Genomic DNA, 12,047 nt, shown 5'->3' with positions numbered 1-12,047 from the left:
TTGTTCTCATTATTAACCAAAGCAATCGGCAAAATTGTAAGAATGATCAAAAGAAACCTTGCAGATCTCAAGCACCAAACAGAGTCTGGACCACCTTCAGCCAGGCATAAGATTATTCTATTAGCAGAAGTAGTATGTGCGTCAGTATTGTGGTAGCACCTATGCCTCACGCTGCCCTGAAGCGTCACAGGCTGCTAATCCTGACCTTTCCACAATGCTACACCACTAGTGCTGGGCATCTGGTTTCTTACACAGCCTTACAAGGTTGCTTAAGAAAAAGAATCAATGCAAGTTTCCCTTATTCAAACTTCATGTTCTGACTGAGACTCAAAAAGACGCCCCTGGGACTAATGAAGAACTATGCCACAGGAATGCTGGGACCAGAATCAGACCCTAGTTGTAGTCTAGAATTGTGATTCTAAATCCTTTCCATCCTGCAATCACTATCAGAGCCCTTTCCTATCTAGCTGGGGTCTTGTCAGGACCCCTCTCTCATTATGCAGGAAGTGAGGCCCAGAGAGGTCACTAGAACCCCTGCTCTAAGTACTGAGGGACAGGGGGTAAGCGATGTGGGAAGAATAAACACCACTCTGGAAAAGTTAATTTATTTAAAGGTGACTTGCAGTGGAAAGCAAGAATTGGGGTATGGTTACATTTACAGCTGTACAGCGCTGGGAGTTACAGCTGTCTTTGTACAGCTGTGTAGGGAAAGCACTGCAGTGTGGCCACACCGACAGCTACCAGCGCTGCAGTGTGGCCACATTTGCAGCATTTGCAGCGCTGTTGGGAGTGGTGCATTGTGGGCAGCTATTTCAGCATTCAAGTGGCTGCAACCTGCTTTTCAAAAAGGGGGTGGGGTGGAGTGTGACAGGGAGCGTGGGGGAGACAGAGAGAGTGGATTTTTGGAGCTGACACTGTGTCAGCTCCCTGCCTTGCAAGTTCTAAGGACTGGAAGATACACAGCACCAATCTTCAATCATTTTAAAAGTTTTGACTCCTTCCCCCACCTCTCTCTTAGGGTATGTCTACATCTACAATTTTGCAGCGCTTGTTGTTACAGCTGTATTAGTACAGCTGTATAGGGCCAGCGCTGCAGAGTGGCCACACTTACAGCAACCAGCGCTGCAAGTGGTGTTAGATGTGGCCATACTGCAGCGCTGTTGGGCGGCTTCAAGGGGGGTTCGGGGAACGCGAGAGCAAACCGGGGAAGGAGACCAGCTTTGCCGCGGTTTGCTCTCGCGTTCCCCGAACCCCCCTGCAAACCGCAGGGAAGGAGACCTGCTTGCTCGGGGTTCGGGGAACGCGAGAGCAAACCGCGGCGAAGCTGGTCTCCTTCCCCGGTTTGCTCTCGCGTTCCCCGAACCCCGAGCAAGCAGGTCTCCTTCCCTGCGGTTTGCAGGGGGGTTCGGGGAACGCGAGAGCAAACCGGGGAAGGAGACCAGCTTCGCCGCGGTTTGCTCTCGCGTTTTCCGAACCACCCTGCAAACCGCAGGGAAGGAGACCTGCTTGCTCGGGGGTTCGGGGAACGCGAGAGCAAACCGGGGAAGGAGACCAAACTTCGCCGCGGTTTGCTCTCGCGTTCCCCGAACCACCCTGCAAACCGCAGGGAAGGAGACCTGCTTGCACGGGGGTTCGGGGAACGCGAGAGCAAACCGGGGAAGGAGACCAGCTTCGCTGCGGTTTGCTCTCACGTTCCCCGAACCCCCCTGCAAACCGCAGGGAAGGAGACCTGCTTGCTCAGGGGTTCGGGGAACGCGAGAGCAAACCGGGGAAGGAGACCTGCTTGATTACCAGAGGCTTCCTCAGGTATGCTGGGATACCTGCTTATTCCACGGAGGTCAAGAAAAGCGCTGGTAAGTGTCTACACTTGATTACCAGTGCTGGATCACCAGCGCTGGATCCTCTACACCCGAGACAAAACGGGAGTACGGCCAGCGCTGCAAACAGGGAGTTGCAGCGCTGGTGATGCCCTGCAGATGTGTACACCTCCTAAATTGCAGCGCTGTAACCCCCTCACCAGCACTGCAACTTTGTGATGTAGACAAGCCCTTATTCACTAAATGCAAATAGCCTTCAGACCAGATAAGCAGCTGCTCCAAAACGGACTCCCTCCTCCCTCCCCGCCCTGTTGCTTCTCTCCTCAAGCAAACTGTGAACATTCCAAAGGCATCTCCCTGCCTGCCTCTGCTCGAACAAACGAGCTGTGTTTGTTTTTTAGATAAGCAGCTCCAGGAGCCCAGAGTTCACAACAAAACAGCAGAGTGGCTGAACAGGCATTCTGGGATACCTCCAAATACCTCAGAGGCCAATTACAGCGCTTTTGGTGGCCACACTTGCGGAGCAGCGCTGCATCACTAGTGCTGCAATCCTTATACCCCAGGCTGAGCAGGAGTACAGCCAGCGCTGCAGCCAGGGAGATGCAGCGCCGCATGTGCCTTGCAAGTGTGGACGGTGAGTAAGTTGCAGTGCTGTAAACCCACCACCAACGCTGCAACTCTCCAGTGTAGCCAAGCCCTTGGATTTGTGCTCCTTTTCACTCATTTATGGTATATGAAGAAGGCTTCAGTGACGCTCATCTGCCCTCTCCCCAACTACTGCAAAAAAGTAGGATTTTATTCTATTACTATCATAGGTCTTGTCTGCTTTATAACTAGGTAAGATGACTTGGAAAGTAGGGAAAATTATTAAACCTAAAGAGATTGAAAGCTGTGCCATTAAGAGGAAGAGATTATTAATCAGACAGTTTAAAATTTTGTATTTTGTTAACAGCTATTTAACGTTAATGCTTAATACACAATTGGTAGTAAGGACCTCTTTCTAAAAGATTCAGCATCTCTGCCCCTTCAGTTAAGGTGTGAAAAAGCCATCTGTGTATACTGAGTCATCCAAAACCAGATCCAATAAAACTTGAGAAGCCCAAACTTGACATTCCTGATAGTCCCAAGATAACACAGGCAGGAAAAAAATATTAAATTCCTCACTATTCAGACCTCCATTATCTCCCCTTGCCACTTTTTGGCAGGACACCTTTCAAAGTTCAAGGCCTGGAAAACCCTGGCCTTGGAGTATTATTTTTTAAAACCAATCAAAAATTTGTCCCCCAAAAAGACAATTTTGAAACGTAGAGGTACGTTAATTATAAAAAAAATCCTGAGCTTTTGAAAACTTTGTTAAAGATCTTTGAAGTCACGGTAATAAACTACAACTTCACAAAAAGGCTCCTGCATGCGGGAAGAATGGAGGAGACAGGCTGTATTGCCATAGACACAAAACACAATATTAAACTGATAAGTGCATGCAAACTTTGGGAATCTCCATCAGCTTAGTGGGAAGTAAGAAGAGCAAAAGGGGGTCAGAGAGAGAAAGTGCGACTTCCCTTTATAGAAAGCATGATGACAAGTACTAAGTATTTGTGAGAGCTCTCTATAAAAAACCAACTCAGTGATATAACAAAACAAAAAAACCCACACAGTAAAGAAAACTCACGGCAGGCATATCCACCGGGGACTAATTCCCCAGCCTCTCTGTAAAGCAGGCAAATGGTTCTCAAGAACATCTCTCTTGTTTCTAAGGTACCACTATTGCAATTAACATGGAAATGTTCTCACTGACAATAATAAAGGGGCTCAGTGTGCAGCTTGAAGCCGCCTGCCTGTAAGTCACTGCAGATATTGCTGCAGTCCAGAGACAGGGGAGACTTGGCTCCTGCCCGCCCTGGTTGTATCACAAAACAATAAGTCATACTAAGCGGCTCTCTTCCTTCACTCTGTGATGCAACAGTTACTTTCCAACCAACAGCAAGAGAGAAAGGAGACACAGAAAATCATTTTCATGCTTCTGAGCCCCTGTGCATCTTGAAACAAACAGATGAGAAAGGGTCAGCGGACACATCTGCAGTAACATTCTCCATCACATGGTAAAGGTGTTATGTTATGCATGACAAATGGACAGAAAAATGCTCTTGGCAGTCCTTTTTAGTGGGTTGTGCATGTGAAGCATCCCTTCCCCCTGCCCCCATATGCTGCCAATCACAGGTAAAGCTTCTTATCCACGTGATTTTAATAGAGCATGGTTAATATCAGTGGCCTTTTATTGACAATCACTTGTCATGGAGATCACACACACCATTTAATGAGTACAAACAATGAGAACTTTGTGGTTTTAAAAAACCCAAATCTTAAGAACTCTGCCTCTATCTAAACGGACCAAAGGGCTTTTTAGACCAGTTTGTTTGCCTTTGCTAACATTTTTGTTCACATAAAGGGAGGTAAAGAAGTTTTATGAACAGCCTGAACTATTAAGTTTACCTTACATCCTGGAATCCCATTTAAGTCTATGCAAAAAAATGAGACAGCAATTACACAAATGGAAAGAAGTTTGCAATTTGTGCTTTTTTATTTTGGATTCTATTTACACTTAAAACAATTTGATCAGCAAATTATGTCTGTTCCCTTGTTCTCAAAAAATAATACTTTGTTCTTCTTTTAGTCTACCTTTCATGGGACGATCTCTACGTATTTGTCAAAGATTGATTAATTTAACCTCACCATACATCTATCAAGTAGACATAGCGTGTATCATTCATCATACATATTTTACAGAGGCCGAACCTAATGTACACAGAGGCCAGCGCTTACATTTTCAGAAGCGCTCAGGCATTGTGACGGCCTCCATTTTTGGATGGCCAATTTAAGACACTTACAACTTGCTTTCCACTCACACTTTCAGCTGTTCATAGTGGGACCTGCAAGTGCTCAGCTCGTCTGAAAATAAGGCTCTAGGCGATCTCGTGTTGACCATCCAACTGAAGCATCTAAAACTAGAGGACACTTTTGAAAATTTAGACGACACAGCAGACTACCTGCAGAATTGGGAATAGTATAAATAGATCCTGTGAGCCACCATAGAACCTCCCCTCTGCATAGTGTTGTGACTAACATAATACCCTTTAGCAAAAGTAGATCCTAAAATGTTCAATTCAATCTTTCTCATCAATGATTTCAAGCTTCATAAAGACAACGGCCTGGGCCTGCTGCAGAGGTTGACATGAACATCTGTCCTGAGGGTATATGTTGTACCCTCACTTTGGCTGGCAGAAGGTCTAATTTAACCAAGGGGGTTTTCAACAGTGTCCTAAAGGCAGTGACTCATTATTAAAATAATGTTTTGAATATATAGAGCACCTGCCCCAAAACCATTGGGTGTCTAATAAATAAAGGCAGGGTAACACAATACATTCCAGAACTGGCAAACAAATATTAGACCCACTTTCCATTCCTCTATAAAGCTGACCCACAAGACTAAAACAAACAAAGCAAAGGACTGTTACAAGGGTCACAGCTGCAGCAATAGATAATATGATTGGCTATATAAATGCCCCAACAGCTCATGGACTTCCAGAGTGCTTTTTGGGAAAATTAGCATATTTGAGACACAAGGACCTCTGCATAGCGAATACTGCTACTGCAGCACAAAACTGACTCTTGACTAACCAGGTTCATTTTTAAAATAAAGAAAAATGTACATTTAACAATGTTCATTTACTTCTTGAGGGATCCTAAAGTACCTGTGCAGCTATCTGCCTTATGGTTTTGCCCTTCCGTTCACCACTGTAGTATCTGAGTGACTTCCCCATTAAACAGACAGACAATAATAAGTCATTCGAGCCCAGACCCACTGATTTCAATGGAAGTTAGAAGCCTAAATACCTTTGTGGATCCTTGAAATCTCTGGCTCTTCTCTCATTTGGGGTTCTAGAAATCTCTGCTTAGGGCAGAGTTGCTTGTTTGTTTTACTTTTTCAGATGAAAAGAGTCAGTGATTGATGTTGTAAATGTCTCTCTAGTTATGGTGGGAACCCTTTGTCAAATAGGAAAACCTCTGAATTAACTGTCCATTCCCACCATATCTGCTTGCAATAAATTTCCATGCTAAATACATTTCAAGCCCTGCTATACAGAGCAGCATGGTCCTGCGAACAGCACAGAGAGCCAGGAATTTAATGTGTTCTAATCTCTACTCTGACACTGACCTCCGTCACTAGCTTCGGGCAAGTCATTTAACCTCTGTCTCAATTTCTCCCTCTAAAATGGAAATAACAACAACATCTGTCTCACTGGAGTGTTGCGAGGTTAATGAATTAGCTAACGTTAACTTTGGAGAACATCTAGAGATATTTAAGAAGATATAGGTCTAGTATCTGAGGCTGAATTTAATACATATTTGTTTGTAATCACGTTGTGTTTTTTGGATTGCCTAAATATAAATATTATTTTATTATTTAGATATAGAAATGTTTTATTTTGGGTATATTTTGTGCTATTTAAGCAAATAAATAAAATATTTTATATGTTAATGGTTGAAAAGTGCTTTGACAATAATCAATTCTAAGTATTTATTATTATTACAGTTACTTCTATTGTGGTAATGGCCTGGGAATCCCAAAAAGTCAGAATGAAAAAAAGAACGACACAGCTAACACTACTTTAAATATTAAATCAGTTCACGTGGAAGCTGCAACCTGGATAAAATAATCATGTAGCAAGTCAATCTCATGCACCAGTCATAAAGCAGTCAGTGCACCTTACCACAGATTTCAGAAGTTTCACTCAAAAAAACCCATCACATTTCTCTGATCCAGTGGTTTATGCTCAACAGTTCTTAAACTTGAGCCTTTTTTCTACATGCTATTACGGATAACAATTTACAATACATTTTATTTCTACAGCATCTAATGTATAAAAATATCCTGAGCTTTACAAAACAAATCCAGATGGCAAAACAAATATACCAGATTAAAAGAACAACTAAAATCAGTATAAAACCTTAAATAAAATCAACATGAAGGTATATCCAAAGAGGATTTATGCAAATTACATTTCCAACCACACCAAATCTTTCCCAACATAACATGGATTATAGACCAAAGACATCTAATCAAATAGATCTTGCATGTGCAAAACCTCCCACATTTTCTGATGAACAATTCCCTTTCTGGTTTATTTTATTGCTTGTCTTCAAGTCTGTTTCCTCTTATTCACATTTTGCCTCTTGTTCTTTATAGTGAATTTTTGCAGAGTCCAGGAGTTATCATGGAAGGCACTGGACCAGATTCACAGCTGGTGAAAAAGGCACAACCCAGTTAATTTGAATAGAATTAAATCCACTAATACCAATGTGATTTTGTCCATCCCTGTCCCATTTTCTTCCCTTAAGCGTGACAATTATGGATGGCATAATCAGGGCCATCCTTAGGCATAGGCAACATAGGCAGCTGCGTAGGGCACCTGAAAATTTGGGGCACCACTGGGTCTTAGTGTCCACCCACTTGTTTTCCTATCCCTGTTCTGACCCTTCCTGCAGGCTCCCACAGATGGCTGCTCTAGCCTGGTGAGTCTTCCTTGGGAGGGAATCTAGTAGTTAAAAGTGAAAAAACCTCCAACCTGCCAGACCTATTAGCACAACATTGAAACTGTTAAAGAGACATTCAAGGGGTAATAAAGCCATTTTACAGGCATTTGCCAACCCCAAGGTATATACTGACAGGTTTCAGAGTGGTAGTCCTGTTAGTCTGTATCAGCAAAAACAAGGACGAGTCCTTGTGTCACCTCAAAGACTAACAAATTATTTGGGCATAAGCTTTTGTGGACTAGAACCCATTTCATCCGATGTCCATGAAAGCTTATGCCCAAATAAATTTTTATACTGTCAGTTTCTGACTTTACTGACAAAAACAGTTGTGCATTAATGTAATATTTACACAGAACATGTCAGTCTACAGGACCTTAGTTTAAAATTTGCTTTAAAAATATTTCATTAGTGAGCTAGTGAAGATTATAAAATCACATTTCTAAAAAATGCTTGCATAGAGTTTTAGATGCACAATCATCTTTAGCCTTAAATGCGTGGACCTTCAGACATACAGTTTTTTAAATAAATCCTTCAAAAGACCTCCCTTATCTAAAATACACATTTTAATTACTATAGTTAAAAAAAAAAGTGCTTCCAAGTCTTCCTGTCCTTTCTGTCCATCCCTTCACCACCGAAGAGAGCCCTTAAAGGGACAACAGTCCTTCCCTTCCAGATAGCTGGACAAAGAGTTTCCCTTTCTTTACTTCTGACTATCCGATGAACTAGTTTTAAAAGAACCCTCCAGCAAAATCAGTACCTTAGTAAGACAAAATCCTTGTTATACCTAAAATCTTTGGAAACATATTTTTTTAAAGTTGGTGAGATTTCATAACCATGTCTCTTGTTATGGAGATCACACAAAGTAAATTACTGTTCCCTTTTTCTAAAAGCAATGAACATTGTTATGAACACACTAAACCTCTCTGATTAATTTAAAAGAATGTCTTTGTTTCAGTGAGTTAAATATGTAATAATCTGGAATGCTGGCTTAAGATTTGAGTACATTTAAAATATAAATTCAACTTAGAAATACTGAATAAGAAAATGTAAAACAGAGAAGAGCTGCATCATGTATTCCATTATATGTAATGTTGTATTCAGCAGGACAGCTGACTCACCCTTACTATGAAGTTTTTGCAAATAAATCTCTGACAAACTTCAGGGCATATCAAAAAACCTGTGACTGACATTTTTTATTCCCAAATTTTAGTGCTTTTAATTAGGTACTTTCTTCACGTCCATTCTGCATGAGGGAGAGGGCATGGAAGTCTCTGCGGGGAACTGTGACTCTGGCCTGGTCCACACTACGCAGTTAAATCGATTTAAACAGCGTTAAATCGATTTAACGCTGTACCCGTCCACACTACAACACACTTTAAATTGATTTTAAGGGCTCTTAAAATCGATTTCTGTACTCCTCCCCAACGAGAGGAGTAACGCTAAAATCGATATTACTATATCGATTTAGGGTTAGTGTGGACAGAAATCGAAGTTATTGGCCTCATCATTTTACAGTAGCTACCCACAGTGCACTGCTCCAGAAATCGACGCTAGCCTCGGACCATGGACGCACACCACCGAATTAATGTGCCCTAATGTGGACGCATAAAATCGATTTTATAATATCGGTTTTATAAAACCGGTTTTAGTTATTTCGATTTTATGCTGTAGTGTAGACGTAGCCTCTCCGCCACCAGGAGGCAGGCCGGGCATCTCATTATCCTTTGCTGTCAAGTCCCTCCTCCCCCTGCCCCACCAGGCTGTGAGCTTGGGCTGCCATCCGGCACAGGGGCACCAGTTTAATAATACTGCGTAGGGCCCCATAAATCCTAAGGACGGCCCTGGGCATAATAGCCAATATTCCAGGAATAGTTCATCTAAGTGGGTGGCATAAACCTAAAAAGAAAGAACACAGATTCTAAAAATATCCATTTCCTGAAACACTGCATCATTATGTAGATACTAGTAGTTTTCCAATCAATTAGTTTTCTCAGTTTTCTCTTTTTGCAACAACCATATTCCTTCTCTAAACTATCCAGCACAGAGAACTACAACATTTCTACATTTCCAAAGCTTCAAACTACCAGACAGCATCCAAAGGGTCAAGTGTTCAAAAAGAACATTAAAGTAAACCACTTGGTCTTCTGGAAGTCAATGAAATACACTGTACAGGGAAGTACTTGATAAGGAAGAGACTGAAGTGCATTGGCAAAGTTGTGAAGGTGGAGCTCACACATGGCAACATGCCTGCAGCAAGTCTGGTTCACATCAGTATAATGCCATGCTTTTAGGTGCACTGAATTCAAACCCAAATGTCAAAACAAGAAATGAGAGTACAGCTGATCTTTTTATTAAAAGCCTGTGGATCTCACTCCTGTAAAATCAACCTTCCAGCTCTGTGATATAAGTACAAGGCCTAAAATAACTTTTTTAAATTAACATAAACTGCACTTTTTTCCCTTTCTGTTGTAACTGCTAAAGCCAAGTGTGAAACTACCCAAATCACCCAGGAAGTCTAAAATAGAGTGTTCCTCACTCTCTCCGGCCTGTTCATTCTGATGCCAATATTGGCAACCGTCCGTTTATATAATACATTTCATCAACAAAAGGGCACCAGTCCAAAAACTGGATACATCTTCTGTCCAATCCTAGCTGAAATCTGCTCATTCCCACAAGGGCGAATCTGTGCAGCATTTAACACCTAGCTAAGAAGCTAACCAACCAAAGTGCTTCAAGGCAAGGTAGTGTTCAACAGTTAGTGTTCCAGACTATGTGTCCGTTACTGAACCAATTCCAATACAAGAATAATGTACAAATGAAATTACATAATACAGCTGAATACTAATAATTATAAAATGTTAGTTCTTAGAGCTACTAAATTGCCAATTTTGTATAGCCAAGAATAGTTTCATTTGCCCATAACTATCACCATACCAGTACTCCCTGTATCCTCTCCTTCCCATCAACACCCTGCTGCACCTCCCTGAGAACTAGCAAACTCAATCCTACAAAATCAAATCAATCAAGTCAGCATCGAAAATATTTTTACATCAGCCCCACTCCAAAGCTGCTTTTTAAGTTTTTCAGATGTCCATGGGAGTTTTCCATGGCTCCTAGGGGACTGAAAGCTTTTTCTTTCCCCATCTGAACAGTTATAGCTTGTGAGCGTCATTAATATTTGACTACAGACAGATTTCTCTCTCAAAAGGTTAATGTTCCCCTCTACTGGGGGGAAAAAATACACAACAGCACAAGAAAGGAAGGAAAGAAAGATGTGGGACGGGTGATCCAGAGTGAGAAAAACGAATCCGGAATCTCAAACTACCCATTCAAAAATAAAAAATGAAAACGTATTCAAGGTCTCCAAGGCTGACAGCACAAAATATATTATAGCTTTGATCTTTAGAGGGGAAAAGGGAAGAGATGTAATAGACACACATAGGGGGAATCCCCAGGTTTGGGGGGGGAAGGGAGAGACAAGGCCAGATTTGGGGGGACACATGACCACACAGATCCACTTTCTGCACTAAGTGATTTGCCATCATTTAAAAAGTAATCAGACCAATCTCTGAATACATAAATGCCATGATTAATAATAAGATTTTTTAATATATCACCAGAAAATCTATTTGCAAACAACAGAAGAATATTTATTACATTAAGATATATATATTTCTGTCTTCAATCTTACCTCCAGAAACAAGGAGAGCAGGAATATGACCCACTGCTGGAAATGGTTCATTTCGCCTCTTCTTTCTGTATCCTTATTTTCTCAGATGTACATGAAAGCTGTCAGCAGAGCAAGCCCCATCACTGACACTGGGGGGGCTGGAAGGGGGGCAAGAAGAGGATCAGGGGGTGAGCATGGTGAGGGCGACACCCATGGGCTATGCCCTGATTGGGTGGGTCTGGGGGGAGGAGGAGCAGTGCACAGACAGAGGGATCCCCTGTCTGGGGGGAGACAAGGAGAGATGGGGAGCCACGCCCACCCCGATCCCCTGGCGAGGGGGGGCGGCTCAGGGCTGGTCAGTCCGCAGTCAGGCTGCCCTGCGCCCTCCCGGCCAGCAGCTGCGCGGGGGACGGGGCTGGGGGAGCAGCAGCGGCAGCAGGGAGCGGACCCCGGCGAGAGCGGCTGAAGCGGCACAAAGAGGCCCGGAGCCGCGGGGCGGGGAGATGGAGCGGGGGGGACCCGCCCCCAGGACCGCCCCGCGGCGCTGCCTGGCGAGGGAGCCGCTGCAATCGTGGGCAGGGGGCAGAGCCGGGCTGCGGGCGGGAGGAGAAGGGCAATGGGGGCGTGCCCCTGCCGCAGGGGGAGGGAGCTGCTAGGCACCTGGGGGATGGCAGAGCAGCCTGGAGGGAGGGAGACCTGAGCCCCCGTCTGCTTCCCGCTGAGCTGGCCCTGCAGCCTCCCCGCCCTCGGGCCGAGCTTCCTGCCGCCCAGCTTCTTGGCGTCCAAAACGCGGCCAGATTTTCATTGGGGGGGGGGGGGGGGGGGGGGGGGGGCTGAAAACCTGCCCTCTTCTTGTGCCAAAACGCTCAGCCAGATGGCAGCGGGTAATGCCAGGCTGGAAGGGCTGGGGTGGGGGGCTTAGAAAAGGCCTTAGCAGGAAGCCTCCATCAGGCAGCCTCTGGGGTTCA

The 12,047-nt window shown here is 43.8% G+C and overlaps 1 protein-coding gene across 8 annotated transcripts in view; it reads right to left on the bottom strand.

The window, feature by feature from the left end:
- The window catches only part of VOPP1 (VOPP1 WW domain binding protein), a 194,294-nt gene that overhangs the window by 81,748 nt on the left and 100,499 nt on the right, over positions 1-12,047 (bottom strand). For 2 of the 8 annotated variants that reach the window (XM_050937825.1, XM_050937826.1), the window contains one exon: positions 11,101-11,237. The exons of 5 other annotated variants lie outside the window; for them this stretch is intronic. In XM_050937825.1, the coding sequence (XP_050793782.1) occupies positions 11,101-11,151 (51 nt within the window). In that variant the 5' untranslated portion in view covers positions 11,152-11,237. Of the gene's footprint in view, positions 1-11,100; positions 11,488-12,047 lie in introns of those variants that run through there. One more of the 8 variants, XM_050937832.1, reaches the window with a different exon arrangement.

This window comes from Gopherus flavomarginatus, chromosome 2 (assembly GCF_025201925.1).
Source record: "Gopherus flavomarginatus isolate rGopFla2 chromosome 2, rGopFla2.mat.asm, whole genome shotgun sequence".
Classification (NCBI taxonomy): Eukaryota; Metazoa; Chordata; order Testudines; family Testudinidae; genus Gopherus; species Gopherus flavomarginatus.
Note: the sequence above shows the minus strand (reverse complement) of the source record. Positions and strands in the feature narration are given on the sequence as shown.